Below are 18,346 nucleotides of genomic sequence, written 5' to 3'. Positions count from 1 at the left end.
ATAAATAGATTTCACACTGAGCACCACTGGGTTGGAAATTAATTGTGGTCTGGGGAGAATCTGCCACCCCCCCCCCCACCCCATACATATACAGAGCTGCCTGCTGAGATCCTATAACCATTTATTATCCAAACACAGATACAGTCCAATTATCTAACTGAAGTGTCTAACTAAACTAAGGAGTAATTCTCAATATCAGGCATGGTTGATAATTTAGCACATTACTAATGAATATGTTTCATAACGTGTGATCATCTGCTGCTGGCTTATTGGTTGTCATCGTCAGTGTCTGAACTTTGGCTTAACAGACTGTTTCCCTCAGGGGTGAATCACTCCTTTGGTTCACATGATATGTGTTAAGTTGTACTTTAGCAGACGATTACATTCAGTGGTAATGAGGTGAATTTTGTCTCGGCTATTAAGGTAAAATTGCAAAAGTCCAGGTTTTTTATTGTTTATTATCACAGTAGTTTGTTAATACAGTGGTGCCCAGCTTGAAGTTGGTGGTGGGGTGGGGAGAGGGTGGAGGGGCTTGGTGTGGCAGTGGGATTGAGTGGTGTGGTATAGAGTTCGGTTGGTGGGAGGAATGAAAAAAAAAAAAAAAACATGACTTGTTCACACAAACAATGTTAAAAGTCAATGAAAGCAGCACTGTTTGAGTGAATGCTGTGCCTTCCAAATGGCCTTCTCTCTGGTACATCTGCATTCCGACTGTCATCAATAGCTTTTTGATACACGTGCAAGTTAGTCAACAATGATAATAATGGCTGCTTTTTTTTTTTTTTGTAATGCTCTTTCTTTTGAATTTAACAGTGTTGTGTGTGTGTGTGTGTGTGTGTGTGTGTGTGTGTGCGTGTGCGTGCGTGCGTGCGTGCGTGCGTGCGTGCGTGCGCGCGTGCGCGCACACATGCATTTGTGCATGCATGTGCGTGTACTCTGAATGTCTTATGTGCATTGTGTTAGTGCCTTCAAGGAACAGGAAGTGTCCCCATGCAGGTACATGTTGTTACATTACAAAAATAGATAAATAGATAAAAATAAAAGCACACACAGTTGTCATGGAAAGAAACCTGCATCTTGATCAATAGTTCTCTCAGCATGGTGTTCTTCTGTAAACACAGCCTGAAGCAGACCGAGGAAACCACCTAATGCTAGAGATCCCCTCAATATCCAAACATCATTGCAATAAATAGAATAGCGTCACTTTTTTTTTTTTAATTTTTTATCCACTGAGGATCCAGAGAAAAACAATATGACAAATATTTATTTATTTATTCATTTATTTATTTATTTGCTTCCAACTAACCTCTTACTGCATTGTGGTTCTCAGTCGCAAACATGAAATAATTATGGCTTTTGATCAATTAAAATTTCTAATTAGGATATACTGAGTGCAAACAATTTGACATCATTCCATTCTTAATATTCTGTTGTTTAGACTTTGCTGAGCATGAATGCATGGTTCATACAAACGTTAATTCATCGTAGTCTTCTGCAGTATGTTTATGGGCCATTATGATGTTGCCACATCAATGCAACATAAATAAAGTTGGCACGTGTTCTTCACAAACGTGTCCAGAAACCTTTGTACAAGTACTTAATCAATGTTTTCGCTCAATTGAAAGTAAGAAGGTACAGGCTCTGAAATAGACTAGTCCTTTGAAGGACATTTCTCTTCTTTGAGCTGACAACTTCAAACGTATCTGGATGGGGAATGTACTGCTGCTCTGAACCTGCTCCGTCGTTAGTGTTATCTGGTTCCCTCTCAGCCATGTTACTTGTTCTTACTGTCAAAGCTCTGGAGTATGGTAGCATATTTCAGATTATTTTAGTCTTGTGCCTGTTTCCGCAAAGGGAGCATCTATTTTTATTTATTTTTTCATGCATGACTTATATTCACAACTAAACAGACGAAACTGGTTTGACACACAAAAAAAAAGAAGTAAAAATTAAATGTATTTGTGTTCAAATGTAGCTAAAGGTTGCCACAAAAATATGCTGAAAATAGTCTAAAGACAGCTTGAAACTTTAGACATTTATAGTAATAAGTGTCAATACCTTTGTTGCTCACCTGGGATGTATTTTGTTTAATATCATGGAGCCACACGTTACTTATAAAATGTCAATTTTTGATTAATTTTCTCTTCATCAAAGTTGAATCATCATCAAAGCGATCACGCTGAATAACACATCGAGGGACATGCCCATATGGCCAGAGGTGTGCCTGATTCACTGCCTTTTGTTTTTGATGAAACTGCCTCAGAGCCTGTTTGGTTTCTGGCTTTTGTTGCTTTGGATTTACACCAGTGCGTGCGCGCGCGCGCACACACACACACATACACACACACACACACACACACACACACACACACACACACACACACACACACACACACACACACACACACACACACACACACACACACACACACACACACATTTGTTCTTAACAATCCAGTGTAACTTTAATGACGTGAAATGATGGAGAATGCCTAAAATTCACTTCTCTCACTATCATTGATAATTCAGACTAAATTATATCGGACACTACTCTGCATGTCATTATTTATTTCTTCCTGTAATTGTCGGCGCACTTGAGAGCTATTTAAAGCAAATGAGGACTTTCACTTGTGCTACACCTTTGAAAGGTTTGTGTATTTGTTTTAATGCTGTGTTTGGATTCTGCTCGGACATGGCATAAATACTTTGCCTTCATTTTTCTTTTTCCAGCCAGGAAATATGACAACGGCGAATATCTTAACATCACTGGCATCACCAGGGACCAGGCTGGAGACTACGAATGCAGTGCTCTAAATGACATTGCCTCTCCTGACACCAAAACAGTAAAAGTCACAGTCAACTGTAAGTATATCTCTTTTCTTCATTTCTCTCTCCATTTTTTGCACACTGGCCCTGCCGTCACATGAAAGACACTGGGGGAGGCTGCAATGATACCAGTGTCACATCCCTGATGGTACAATTCAAGAAAGTACACCCTCTCAAAGTTTGAAAAAGTAGAAAGCTCAAGCTCAGTGTTTCTTAATATTTAATGTGAGAATTCCCTTTTTGTCTGTGCGTGCAGGTGATTAATTCACACTAAGGAAAGGTCTGACTGTTCTAAGCACTATTCCATTATGCAGGTAATGAGTCTTTCAAAAGTATGAGGAGACAGTAATGAGGAGCCAGGGCAATAATGAATGATACTGGGCTTTAGCTATCATGGTCACATGGAAATCACCAGTTTTAAGTAGGTGCAGGAATGGGTGCTTGACAATTATTGCAATTCCCTCTCTTTTCCAAAGTGCTCCTTTACTTCACTGTTATTCAGTGATGTTTCTGCATAGATGGCCTGTGCTAAATCTCAGTTTTTGGCAAAGCTTTTCAGGCTGTTGGCTACAGATGGGAGGAGGAGGACAAGTGAAATAAAAAAAAAAGGCTCCACTTGGCTCAATTACAAAGTCATATCCTGATACCTAATTTTTGAATTCAACTTTTACAAGATGTAGTTATTTTATTTCAGTGTTGACAATTCATTTTTTTTTCCGTTTTTTTCCTTTTTTTTAATAATAAAGTTGAATTTAATACTGCATGTGAGCCATTTCCACCTTCGAATGCTAAGACAGCACTCATTCTATCTTTGTTATTAAACCAAGTCTTGTGGCCATTATTTCTGTGTAATGCCTGGCTCTAATGAGCTGGGCCTGAGCTGAGTTTTTAGAGGCCAGTTATTTATAGCTCCACTGAGACAAGGGTTCAAGGATGAAAAGTGCTTTGACAGCTGGCACTGTCTTTGTTAGAACAGAAGAGAGTTGCAGTGATTGATAAGGCATGTTATAGTGTGATGCTGAATTTTATAGTATGACTGCAGCAGACATTTGTAAGTTTAGCACCTAAACCGAGTGAATTGATCTGGAAGACTTTCTTTTTGCTGTCGGACAAAGTCACTACATCTTGGGCACCGAAGCAGTACTTCAGGTGGGAGTGTGCTGCAGTTGGTCAAGTGTTGAGACAGTATTTGCTTTCTGGCCGGAGCTCTCTGAAGCTACAGAGATGCTCTGTCTTTGACCTGTAGTCATACTCTGTTGTTCATCTTTACCACATAGAAGAATTGTCTAAATATCTTTTGGCTTTTTTTTTTTTTTTTTTTTTTTTTATAAATTTGATTTCTAAAAACGAGTTATGACTCTCATATAGGTTTGTATTGCACCCAGCCTAACTGCAGCATATTATTTGCTTTTCTTTGATATCTTTGATATGTTTTGACAGATACTAAGCAAAACAGACACATTTGTTAACAGATATTTTGTCATAGGAGCAGGAAGCGATGTGATTAATTTGGATGTGATTCGAGGAGTAGAGGTGCAGTCAACACAATTGTCTTAGATAATAGTCAAAATAAAGTGTTGTGGTTGTCTCAAAACCCTGTTCTTCTTCATGCTAATTTATTTCAATTGTTATTTAAAAATGAGTGGACCATCCAGTTAAATGTTTTCAAATTAAATATTTTCATGGAGCAGTTCTGTTTTTTTGTTTGTGTGTTAGTGTTGTGTTAGTTTTTTGTTTTTTTGGGGTTTTTTTTTCCTCCCCCACAATCTTTATGGAGTAAATTAATTTACCCTGAGTTGTTGACCTTTTATTTATTTTTTTTTCTACACATATTGGCCATCCTTGACCTTCGACATGCTGATAGTGAAAGCACCTACATTTAGCTTGACACACGTTTTGGTTGTACAAGCACATCACTCATGTAAAATACTGTGGTGAGAGTGTGAGTGTGTGGGGTTAGAGAGAGAAACTTTAAATAACCAGGAGTTAGACATGTTCAACTTTCGCAGCGTCCTCTTTCCCGTTTCTGTCTGAATTGTGACTGGTGACACATGCTCATTTTTAAAGATAAGGCAGTATAAATGAAATAAAGTTGTCCACTGGAGCGGCTGATATGGCCACAGCAGGCAGGGTTTCAGCCAGCTGGTGGCCACCCTTCGCTGCCTTTTCTCCACCCTGCTGCAATTCGTCCTCTGTGAAGTAAAAAGAAACACATTTGGATCCCGTCCCAATCTACTGTATCATTCATGCTCTACTGTCGCACATCAGGCTGTATTCATCAGGCACCCAGTAGCATGAGGCATTGATGAGGGCTGTGTGTACCGTCTTGTGCATTCAGATGAAGATGTTGGCTGACGTGGAAACTCAACAAGAGAAAATAATTACACAGCAAGAAGCAAGAAATTAACTTTATTAAAGAATATCACACTGTATGGGCCCGTGCTCATACAGCTGTTCGGTTAAGGTTCCCCTGGGAAATTGTGCAGGTGTCACTCTCACTTTTGTCAGTCCACAGTGTGAAATGTTTTCTTTTGAAATGATTTTTTAGACTATTCAGGCAAAAAAAAAAGAAGAATCCAAACGTATCCTCCAATAATAGTACAACAAATGTCACGGTCATCTCCCCTGAAGTTTGAAACGTCTCAAAATGGGGCAGCTCATTGTGGTATGCTGCATCTGTGGAAACATTTTACAAAAATCTGTGTTAGGTCTCGGTTGGTCACCAGAAGCAGCTATTGATGAACTGTATACATCATTTCCATTTTCCAGCCCCAAGGTTGGCAGTTCGGTTGCCGTTTCTGCCTATTCAGGTGTTGAGAACCCAAGTTTCTCCTGACATTAGCCAACCAGCTTGCCTGTGGCAGCAGCGCCATCGGTGTGAGAATGTATTTGATCATGCAAACTGTTGAATGAATGAATTATGCCTATATTAGTCCCACAAGGGGAAATTTCTTTTCTGCCCCGACAGCCCTTTACGGAATGTCATCGCTGCAGCATGTGTGGCTTTTCAGTTCATCAGTCCAGTGTATGTGTGTGTGTTTGTTGTCAAACTGCTAAAACAATCACAACTCTATGAAATTAAGTTATGTGCAAGTTCACTGGCATATTAGTGTTTTTCGTGCTCTTAGCATGAAAGTAAAATTGTCATGAACATCAATTAGTTATGTCTGCACTGGTCTCTTCAATCATTTTGGTCAGACAGCCTGGAATGAGTGACACTGACCTTTCATGAGTTAACAGTCTAATTAAATTTCCGTCCAAATAATTTATTTTAAAACAATGCATTTTTTTTTTTTTTTCCAAGCTGAGTATAGTTGACCTCTGGGCTAATTGCAGATTAAGGCCACTAATTAAAATAAGCAAACTACAGTAATGAAAATAAAATTAAGCTCTAGCATATTTGCAGTTTTAATAACAGCAAGGCACTAAGCCTGCCATTTGGCTTGCTGTGATATGGTGAGTTCAAGGCAGGATGTTTTTAGACATTGTCTCTGTGCAAGTGTTAACTCTGCTCCATGTAACCTCAGCTTTAATTTCTCAAAGGCTCAAAACACTACCTTGATCAGACCGCATTAATTAAATTACAGCCCTGAGTGAGTTTCTTGCCTTTATGACTTCAGTGATAAATTAATGGCAACTGAATACTTTTATCAGCTGAACCCGAACGATGGCAGCCGTCCAGAAGGTCGTGCTCGAATCAGATTGGCTGAAAAGCCCCGCTTGGCGAAAGGATATTTCAGCTGTGATTTCACCTGATGAAATTTGATCTCCGACCAACTTTTCAAATTTACATATTCATCTTCACTGCAGGAGGGTGCCGTTATTGGCTGAAATTCTCAGTGCACAGTGTGACTCAAAAGCATAAATATCACATCTAGGTGGCTGAGTCGGAGGGATGAATGAAAAGGAAACCACCGTGGAACACCTCCGCCTGGGATAAAAAGGCTATGTTTGATTAATTAATGAAGCCACCTTGTTGCCGAATGAAGGCGTCCATCACTGACAGTATAAATACAGCAATAGCAGAAATTGTTTTCTCTCTCAAGATGTGAAATCATGAGTAGTTGACCTTTTTTGTAGTTGAGGAAACCCTGTCCCTCTGAGAGTTGTCTACACTTCATACTGAATGAGTGAGCCTGCACAGTTTGAAGATAATCACTTTACAAGATGGGATTTGACAGTTTGCACAAACTTTAGTCACACGTGGAAGGAACACAGACAACCAACTGTCTTGTTGTGCTACGTTTTATTTGCTCATCACTGTTTCAGGCGCTTTAACTAGAGCTGTTGGAAACCACAGCAGATGTTCTGATCGTCTCTTTCTGTCCATGTAATAGTCACAAAGCTGCCACGTGTCATTTTCCGTCAAATGAATGAGTAAAAAAGAACTATTAATTGACACAGTCTTAAGGAGAAAACCTTTTTCATATTTGTGTTTGTTTTTTTTTTTTTTTCGGGGGGGGGGGGGGGGGGGGGGGTGTTTGTTTATGTTGTAGGTTAATTGATGTATAGGAGCTGCATTTCTGGGAAAGTCAGAGTCAGTGCCAGACATCACACTCTGCAACAGTGGCTGTAGCTCATTTGGGGGAAACGGCTGTCTTGTCACTCCAAAGTTGGTGGTTTGATTCTCCATCTCGCCGTGGCCATGTGTCAGAATGTTCTTGGATGGCTGTGGTTGCCATTGGTCTGAGTAACTGTGTTAATAGACGGATGTGAGTGATCATGTGAACCGCAGTGAGGCTGCTAATGTAATGAAATGCAATGTATAAATGAAGTGCATTCACCATTTGTGTCCTTCTTTACTTTCCTCCTTTACTTGATCAGTGATGCATCTGTTTTGTCTGTCAGACTCCTGGGATTATTATACTCTTTGCCTTGACTGGAGCTAATAGTCTCTCATCTTTCTATATCATGTCTTCATCTTTTTTGTTTCACTGGTTTTCCAGAGTAACACTGTACTCCGTACACTCCAGTTTGACAGTCAACACCTGCTTTTTCCTCCAGTACCCTGTAGCTGTAAATTCTGCTCACACATTCACAATGGCTGTGTTTGTTAAAAAAATATAAAAATGAAAAAATGAGCATCTTGTTTTTCATTTATTTATTTTACTCACTGTAGTTTTCCAACAAAGCTGTGATCATTTTAATTAATTATGAGCAAGCACATAGGACCTGCTTGTAAGCAATTACAGCTTTATTGTTGATAGATTTCTGAACATAATTGCAATGCAGGAGCGTACCGTGAACCCTTCATATTCTTTACATCACTTGCTCTTTTGTTTGTTCCTCTTACCCTGCCTTTCCCTTGAATACCCCAGGCATCACGGGTCTGTTTGTAATTCAGGCCCTGCCCCGATAGATACACCCGCAACATGCTCCTCTGACTCCACTGACAGAGTTGTTTTGGGGAGTCATGGCCATCTCAGATAAATAAGAGGAAAAACCTGTTTACTTTTGGTCAGCAGTCAAATCTTTATGACCACCCAATATTACAATGTCAAATAATGACAAGAAAATAAACAACCACCACAGGAGTGAGGGCATGCTTGATTAAGATTTGCTTTTATGAAGAATCACTGAACACGGCAACCTCGGCACAGCTGTACGCTACATTTACATCTTACAAAATACATGTCCTGAATACTGTGTGTGTGTGTGTGCGCGTGTGTGTGTGTGTTTGTCCAGATCAGGCTCAGTGCGGTTGTGCTTTGGATCAGTGAAGGCTGGATCAAAGGTAGCATAAATGTTCATTCCCCAGTTCACTGACATCTGTTATTGGGAGTATTTTAAAATCAGGCAAAGTCTCAGCTGAGCATTTGTCGACAGTTTGCTGTATCCATTGAAATACTGTGGCTTACAATTCAAAAGTGAAGCCTTCCGAGAATTGGATTCTGATCCAATCCTAAGTAGAGTTAAAGCCAGTACCCTCGAGCTGTTTGGATGTAAATCCATCTCTCTACATCTTTCCAAAGCTCTTGTCTTGATTGCTATTTGGATTTCTTGCTGCATGACGTGCATGAATAAATGAGTGGAGTCTTGATCTTCTGAAGAAAGTACGATCTGGTTTCTGATTCTACAAAATAGATTGATGTTCGCTGGCTTTATTCTTCAAATATATCTGCAGTTTTTTAGAAGGGATCAAGATAACTCAAAAGGTTAATAAATGGGAAAGTTCTTTAAGAATCACATGGACTGTTATGTTTTTTTTTTTTTTGCTTAGTTCCATGTTGTCATTATAATTTTACTATGTGCAGTGTATCACAATGGAAGCAGAGTTTGTATGAATGTATTAATTTTGTATGAAGAGACTCTTTTCTGTTATTTCACTGGAGCTCTGAGGAAAAAAAATGGCAATGCGCTCACTTTCAATATGTTTATTTCATTCACATTTGGCAACTCTGATCATTTTTTTCAGTTTATTTCGCTTAAAAATGTTTTAACATCATTATTACAAGCTTACAGGAATCTGTCTGAAATGTAGTTCTTGTTTACACAGTTGCAGATCAAATGTTGAGCCCTTTTGCAGCAGAGGAATAGTTATATCAATGTGTTTCACAAGAGCGTCGTCTATCAAAGCACCTTTTAGCTTTGTGTGAAAGGGATAGATATGTGAGGACTTGTGCACCTTGCACCATTTAGTGTTGAACTTGGACAACAATGATTGAATCCCTGTGCTGTCAACCTGCACAGCTAAGCCAGTTATGCTTTTGCCTTGCTTTGTATAAAAAGCAGAGCACATTGTTCCATCTTATATATATATAGATATAGAATGAAGCGCACAGATGGCAGTGAGTAACAGCGTCTCTCTGTGTGTAAGCTGACAAGTCATGCACTGATGAGTCCATTTCTTAATTGCAACGAAAACTCATTTTCAAATCTGACTGAAGGGGTAGGGTTATTAATTGATCTTTTAATTAAAAATCCTCCCTTCTCTGGCAAACAATAGTATGTGGTTAAATAAATCACATTCAATCTTGAAGCACACCAAATAGTCATCAATAGTCGCACAAGGATTCCACAAGGCAAGGACTCACTGAATCCCTGTGAATTAAGGTGTAATGCTTTATGAAGAAACCCTGTTCGATGTCACATGGAGGCCAAATGTATTTGTTTCTAGACTTTTCAGGATTTGGATGTTCTCCTTGAGATTTTTGTAGACTGTCTTTGTCTGGATAACAAGCTCTGCATACCGCAAGTGTAATGGAAGTTGGTTTCTGATCAGTCCACAACTAGCCATTTGTCACCCTCCAAGGCCTTATAGGGCTCATTTTTCTGCCATGCCTGTGCTATTCCTGGACCCAACCATTCACCCCCATCTGTTGGAGTCACCACGACTCCAGGCATGATTTACAGCACCACCACAGCATTCTCTAGACACTAAATTACCTGGATTATTGGGCCTTCATGGTTTTTAGTGCACTACTTTGCATTACTCTACGAATCCTGATGGTGTGGCGCACAATATATGATGATAAAAGGCATGCCAGCAAGTTGAAATTGGAATTATTGAATTTAGCTGGATTTTATGGGTGTGATCTGTCTTAAGAGAATGTAGTGCCAAGATCCAAATTACAAAGATTTGATATTACTGATAGGCATGTGAAATTTGCATAGTTTTGGACCACCTGCAACATGTTGGGAGGCTTTTTTTTTTTGTAGTAGTAGTAGTAGTAGTAGTGCGGAAATGTTGATACTGTTGAATGACTTAAGTGGAGACTTGTAAATTGCATTGGACACAAAAAGCAGATTTTTCATGAAACTGACAGATACTGAAAAAGAAGCAACATGCATTTTGCCTCTCTCCTGTTAAACCACTGGGCAGCTGGTAGCTTGAGATTGTACGCTGATGAACAAGTCAAAGTGTCAAAGTTTGGCAGAAACAAAATGTGACGAGGCTTTAAAATGTTCTTCTAACCAATTAACTTGAATTACCTTGAAACACTGAAACCAATGTGCCATCACGTTCTTACTTCAAATTTGCATCTCTTTCCTTTATTTTTTATTTTTTCAAATCTTCTTAGTATTATTGTGATTATGCGCATATGTAAGGTACCTGTCTGGACTTGTGGCGGACTGGTAACTCAGGATCTAACCTGCTCTTGATAAAGCAGAATAAAGATTGATTTCTGAGTGCTATTTAGATAGATGTTCAGTCAGTGCATATATCAAATAGTATACATCGAACACTCAGAGTCCACAGAGGCAGAGTCAGAGAGAAGAGAAGGCACCCTCCCTGATGTTGAAAAAATGAAATGAATTGCACTGCATGGTGATAAATGGCTTAATGGAAGTTCAAAGACTCAGTGGTTTAGGCAGGTTCAGAAAATGCAAAATACGGCTCCTTTTATGTGCTGAAATATAGTGTAAATCTCTTTTCCACTGTCATGAAGGCAACTTTACATACAGACGGCCTCCAGTGAAAGCCAGTCCGTCTTTGCTTTAAGTATTTTGCCTGGTTATTGGTACAAAGCCTGGTAATAAATTAAAGTATTAGAGTTATGTAGACTGTCAACAATGGCATCATGTAGAATACAGCATCTGAAAAAAGAGATACCATTTATATATATATATTGCAAATTGCAGGACATCATCAAAAGTTGTTTATTGAGTTTTTTCACAGTAATGAATGAACTCAACTCAGTGACCTTGTCAAGGAAATCAGCAGAACACGCAGCTTCTTAAATAAATCAGATCATGCCATACTTTAGACATACACATCCTTCAATCGTGCAACGATAGACTAATCTCACAGTCCAAATCCAACCTGATACTGTCTTTTATGCAAAATTTGTTTGTCGTGCAACCAGTGGACAAACAATTAAACAGCTCCGAACAACCAAGTAGAGTGACAGCCAACACAATCAGAATGACAGTCTCACCATACTGTTCCTGCTGAAAAACATATTATCACATGGCAAAACTGACCGTCATAGGATCAGTCCTGCAGCTTCTATTGGATTGCCCACTCACGCTTGAAAGTGAAATGTGGACAATTTATATTTCTGACAATAAGCTTTGATGAAGGACCTGTCAGTCAACGTTGAACCTAAATCCAGTGAGTGGGCTTGGCCATGTGCCTGCAGACCTCTGCTTTCAATTGCATTTGGAGATGTTTCTTATTGATGACCGCAGTATGGACTGTTCCAGCTTCCCAACACAACATCAGCAAATGGCCTCAAACTCCCCAAAATGCAAACAATGACAAAATAATCCAAAACACAAATAGCCCTATTCCATCTCCAATCGAATCATCTGAATGAGTATTGTGAGTACTATATGATGGCATCCTGAGTTATTTTGGAAAATAAGACAACTTAAGGCTTTATTTATCCCACATGGAGAAATTCAGTCATCATACCAGCTCCACACTGTGCAGACATATGACAAACTAAGAATTTAAAGAATAATATTGTTTCTAATATTAAAAATTGTTCAAGTAAATAAATGTTGGTGTTGAATTTAAAAAAATCTTTTGAATTAACAGAAAGTGTTTACAATAATAAGAATTTACAATCACGAAACAAAACACACTATATAAACAGAAGCACAGCTGATAAACACACTGGAAACATTTTTGAAACGGAAACATTTGCGTGTTCCCCGGACAGTGTAGTGTATTATTTTGGACCGAAAATTTTATATATTCACAGTGTGTTAATCGTCACTGACCGAACCTGTGAGAATCAACATAGACAGATGAGTTAGGACGTAACGGATCTGTGCAATGTAATACAGAAATGTTTGACCATTTGTATGATCCGGTGAGAGAGGGACACTGAAGTGAAAGCGTGGTCTGTGATGATGGATTTCTTTTCACCGTCCTTCCTCTCTATCCTAATGGCCATATTCACATGGCGGGTGTATTCTGATTTTCTGTCTGTGCCAATTATACCGTAACATCCTTCCTCTATGGCTGAAAAATCCGAAGGTCTTCAGTTAGTAAATCAAGTCATGGGTTATACCATCAGGCTTTTCCTCTTCACTTATTGCTGTATAGAATGTTGGGTATCATCTGGAGCGGATGGAGGTATTAGTTGATCTGGACAGTATGCCTCTGAATATATATATGTGCTATGATTTTGCATAACTTCATGCTCACATGGATAGAATCGACAATTTTATTCTTCAGAAACTTCACATATCTGTTCACACTCCATTCATCACTTCACGTCTGGATCTATTTCAAACACAAACAGTATTTCTTTCAACCACACCCTGAAAAGGTTTGCAAAAAGGTTACAGAACCTGCAGCTATCTCGCAGAAGAGCAACGATAACCTACAGCAACCGGGCTGCTAAGCTCATGATAAAATGACATTGTAGTGTTTTTTTTTTTTTCTCTCTTTTCTTTTTTTGCGTTTTACAACAGGCTTTACAGATGAGCTGTACTATACCTAAAGCAAAGGGAGAGAACAAGAAAAGAAAATTGCAGCAGTGCTCTACACCACAGAAAGATAAGCCAAAAACAAGTATGACAAAATCAATGCAGTATGCCAACTGACAGAGGCTTAGGGTGTCCTCGTAATCCTCCATTGGTGTCATTGTGTGGGGCCATTGATTATCTGAAGCCTCTGAAAGCGCCAGGGTGACCTGGCTGTCATGCTAGGACAGTGGACATGGTGGCCCAGGCAGGTGTGTCAATACTTGAAACATCACGCAGAGAGTCAGTGTCTTTTTGTTAAAACTGAGAACATGAAGCCGTCTCTCTGAATTTGCTTCTGTCGTCATGTTGTTGGTTTTTTTGTTTGTTTTTTTGTTTTGTTTTTTGTGTGAGGGCGATCGTTTTGGTGTGTTACCAACTGGGCCAGCTACTTATGAAACAAGCACTTTCTTCATGAAACTCAAAGAGCTTTTCTTATTCATGGTTAATTCGGTCTGCTGTTCTTTATCAGATGTTAGTTAAAATCCTGGCAAGAGAGAAATTACTTTAAGACATCAAAAGGATGAAGGCGCACACACACACACACACACACACACACACACACACACACACACACACACACACACACACACACACACACAAAGACACACAAAGACACACAAAGAATGTCTTTGCAACAAGGAAACCGGCCTACACCCAGTTTTCCTAATTAAATCTTTTTGAACCGTAATTCCACACTCAAATGATTGGAGCCATGTGTGAACCTGTATCTCTTTGCTTTGACATGAGGTGACAGGGGCATCTGCTGACCTGGAGGTGTGTTTTGCGCTAAGATTTCGTATGTCCTGGTGTTCCTCCAGTTCCCCCATCCATCCATGAGATGAAGAGCCAAGCAGTTGGTCTGGGACGCACAGCTCTGCTGAGGTGTGAGGCTGCTGCGGTGCCTTCTCCGACATTTGAGTGGTACAAGGGTGAAAAAAGGTGAGTACAGTTTGATTGTTTGAGCTGGGTTTTTTAGAAAAAAAATTGGCTTCTACATCTCAGATTGGCTGTGGCACAACTCCACCATAGTTAAAATGTCAACTACAAGCACCTTAGAGGGTGGATCTTCAGAGAACAAACAAAATAATAAAAAAATGCAAAGTTTGCTGATATCCAGTGAATTTGAATATATGTATTTGTTGTTTTACTGAACACATTTTTTATGTTGTACTTTAAATACTTTCTGGGACCCACATTGTTAAAAATGTGCATGCTTTGAAAGACAAATCCATCACAAAATAAATCTCTCATCCATTTAAGCCAATAATATATATTTATTTGAAACAATGACACTCATTTAAGTTAACTCGCATGCTTTCAGAAACAGTAATTTTTTTCAGGCTGTTGCGCCAAAAACACCTAAAAATAACATAGCAGAGGGAATAGCTGTTTGTGAACACTCCAGTACAATGGCAAGGGATCATATGTGGGAGAGTTGGAAACAGCTTAATCACATCTAGTGCATGTTCAAGCAATCCTCATGCACCACTGAAAATTTAGCACAGAACTGATTGGATTAGATTACCGGTAGTTTAATGATTTACTGCATTCACCATATTTACACATTATTTTGACAGCATGTTACAGAGATCGGCATGTCATTGTAAAGTGAAACGGAGAACATTCAAATGAATATGTAGGGGGAAGATAAGCATGCTTATTCATTACTGAGATTGGTTGATGCACTTCTGTTAACACCTGCTTCACCTCCTGCTTTTATGCTTTCACTTTTCAAATCGAATGACAGATAGATAAAACTAGATCTATTATGTTATCAATAATACGTAGATCTAAACAGCAGTTTATTGTAGATGTTTGAATTTTGATTAAAATTATAAATTTTGATGCTTAAATTTAACGAAGGTTGTGATATAATGTCATCTTTATTTCTGACCGATAAAATGTTGTGGGAGCTTTTTCCCCCCTTTTCCTGTGGAAAATGCATCTGTTTGCTCTTCTGTTTGTCCAGCCTCTGGGAAAAGCTCCCAGAAATGTTCCAGCAAGAGTCATTTGTGCCCCGTCTTTATCTTGCATACTAATAAAATGTTTGCCTGCAACTGGCTCAAATCATTCGTGACACATACATCAATCAGTTGAGATTCAAGTGTCAGTTCTTGAATTTAAAAACCAAATTAGTCCCATTACCCATCATTTACCCACTCCTGGTGAGCACAATTTCAATCATCAGCTCACACTGTGCTAATTGTAATTATGGGGTGGATTCAATTTATTCAAATTGCCAAGGAGGCAAGTTGGCATGATTCTAGTCTTTACTTAATTCAAGGACTTGTTATTTCTGTGACTTCTTACATGGCTAAATGGTGATTTCTTCATTTACTCCTCATCGTGAACAGGACATATGTAGCTGTTGTACAACATTGGCAATGGCTTTTCCATTACTGATCGACTGGTGCACAAAACGTGAATGCCATTTTGCGTTTGTATCTGTGTTGATGAGGCCATAACATTGGCGCCTCAGCTTGTCTCTGTTGTTATCAGAGTGACATTTTTGACAAGTAAATCTCTTTTGTGATGTATCATCACTTTCATTCTTGAATGGGCGTGGGTGAGTGTTTATATGTGCATGTAAGGCTGGGGAGGTGTTTTTCACCCTGACAGAGGGGAGCATCAACTCGTAAGATGTTGAACCAGTGAGGAGAGAGACACGCCAGGATTTTCTGCAGCTTTTCTGCGAACATTTGAGGAATTCACCATGGGAGAGGAAACAACAGATTTGTGGATATTTGCTGGACATAAGGTCACACATAGCGTTTCAGCTCCGGCTGTTTCTCAGAGCGACTCAAGCCATGCTAAAGATCACAGGGGGCCACAGTGAGGCCAAGACAGAGACATGGCTCCAGCCTGGAGGTTCTAATGGTTCGTAATGCCAAATATAGAAGTCTAACAGTGGGACAGAGACTGAAATGAAAACAAGACTGTGCTCCACTGTCTACAGTAACTTCTCAATCAACGTGCACAACATGCAACTTTTGCAGAGTGAATTTTAATCTCTACAGGTTGTTAGAAATCAACACAAACACTGAAGTAAGCTGCTAAACATTTGTCAATTTCTCAGTGCAGATGCCAGAAACAATTGGAAAAAAGGATTAATTATTTTACCTGTGCACCTGCAACAAGACAGTGAACGAGATGTCAAGTGTCACCCAGCTGGTTCACCTCTTTGGTGTATCGCTCTCCTCTCAGTCCTTCAAAGCACCTCTGAAAGGCAGACACGGCTGAGGGATAAATAGATCTGTTGAAGAGGGTGATGAAGTACCATACAATCTGAAGATCCACTAAAGATGACAAACATTTATACCGTTCTTGACTCATGTCCCTTGCACCCTGCCATGCCATGATGTTTGCAGTTGACAAATCTCCAGCTTCATTTGTTGTGATTGTGTTCTGTTTGCAGGCTAAACAAGGGTCAGGGCATTGATATCAAAAGCCTCAGCACCAGATCAATCCTCACAGTGAACAACATGACGGAGGATCGTTACGGGAACTACACATGTGTCGCCTCCAACAAGCTAGGGACGGTTAATGAAAGTGTGCCTCTCATTCGTAAGTTGTCATTATACCTGTTTTGTGGCTGACTGAATTTGGGAAAAGTCACAGATCTAATCATTTTAAATAATATCATGTTTCTGCAGCATTATTTGAAAAAGATGAATGCCACAGTTTAAACCCAAGTGCTGGTTCCCACATGTTACCAGATGTGTTTTCTTATTTCCAGTCATCAGTTTCGTGGGTCAGTTTTCTTGTTGCAAAGTCAATTTGTGTGTGTGTGTGTGTGTGTGTGTGTGTGTGTGTGTGTGTGTGTGTGTGTGTGTGTGTGTGTGTGTGTGTGCGCACGCGTGTGGTGAATGAGTGTGCACGTGCATGCCCACGTGTACGTGTGGGGTTACAAAGCCAGCTACACAGGTCAGTCATGCTAAGTTGAATGCCAACAAACCCAGTGACTCCGATTTTAAAGAGGTCTGGGAGTCAGCTCCATTGGGCATTTTTGAGCTTCAATGAGGGCAAATAATCAGAGTATAAACTGCTGGCTCGCCAGTGATCAACTTCATAATTATATATTATGGTCTGAAAAGTGTTCTTGCATAAATTAAGGTCCTGGTGAAACACCACGGCATTCGCACACTTCACAGAATGAGACTTGTTACCGACACACAGCAGTAACAAGCGTTCAGTCCTCAAGAAGCTGAGATGGAAATACTTGAGTTTAAAGGGTTATCAGATGTCACAACACTGCACATCAGGCAATTTTAATTTTCAGCGATAGAGGTTATCGCACGGCATTGATGTAGCTTTTGTTGTGACAATGGCTAGGTAAACAATATAAGTGCATTATTGTTGTTACAGAGCAATCAGCAAGGAGCGTGTTTGCTCATATCTGATTGCCCATGCACTGACACACTAATAACGTCTTTTTACAAACTCTTCTGCATTAGCACTCCGAGTAACAAAACAAACCAGCGTTTTCCTATGCAGTGTTGACACAAAACCTCAGACCCTGCCAGTGAAGGCCTCTGACTCTGAGCCTCTTCAAAGAGCCATACAGAAGGCTGTCTATTTTTCAAGAACTTTGGGAATACAAAAAGTAGTAAAATCATCTGCAGTACAATAACAACTGGCTATTGTATTGAATTAGTTGACAAAGAACGACTGTATATTTGAACAAATCTTGGAATTATGAAAGCTGTCATTCAAAAAAGGTCACTAACCAAACCGATCACTCAGAAACATGAAAGGAATGTCGAACTGTGTAATTGTGTAGGCTTGGAATGGCTCTGTGGTGTAATCAATTCTCTTTTACTGTTATAAATTCATTGTAAAACTCCAAAACAAATAAGATTGATAAAATAGTGGTGGTTGTACCATGAATGGAGGACAGACACATTATCAGATCCAATGACTTTAGTCATCAACATGCCATCTGGGTGGAAGATATACACCAGCTGGGATGAGTAATTGATATATTACCTTGTTAGTAGTTATTCCATTTGCTGATTGATGTTTTTCATTGATCATCAAAGCTTGATTAGCCAATTATATTAGAGATGCCCCCAAAATGTAGATTCTATTTGTGAAAGAT

The 18,346-nt window shown here is 39.4% G+C and overlaps 1 protein-coding gene across 2 annotated transcripts in view; it reads left to right on the top strand.

Annotated features, from left to right (window-relative positions):
* The window catches only part of LOC115381193 (neuronal growth regulator 1-like), a 144,460-nt gene that overhangs the window by 83,205 nt on the left and 42,909 nt on the right, over positions 1–18,346 (top strand). For both annotated transcript variants that reach the window (XM_030082459.1, XM_030082458.1), the window contains exons 4-6: positions 2,731–2,862; positions 14,067–14,187; positions 16,664–16,812. In XM_030082459.1, coding sequence (XP_029938319.1) covers positions 2,731–2,862; positions 14,067–14,187; positions 16,664–16,812 — 402 coding nt within the window. The remainder of the gene's footprint in view (positions 1–2,730; positions 2,863–14,066; positions 14,188–16,663; positions 16,813–18,346) is intronic.

This window comes from Salarias fasciatus, chromosome 23 (genome assembly GCF_902148845.1).
Source record: "Salarias fasciatus chromosome 23, fSalaFa1.1, whole genome shotgun sequence".
In the NCBI taxonomy this organism is placed as follows: domain Eukaryota; kingdom Metazoa; phylum Chordata; class Actinopteri; order Blenniiformes; family Blenniidae; genus Salarias; species Salarias fasciatus.
Note: the sequence above shows the minus strand (reverse complement) of the source record. Positions and strands in the feature narration are given on the sequence as shown.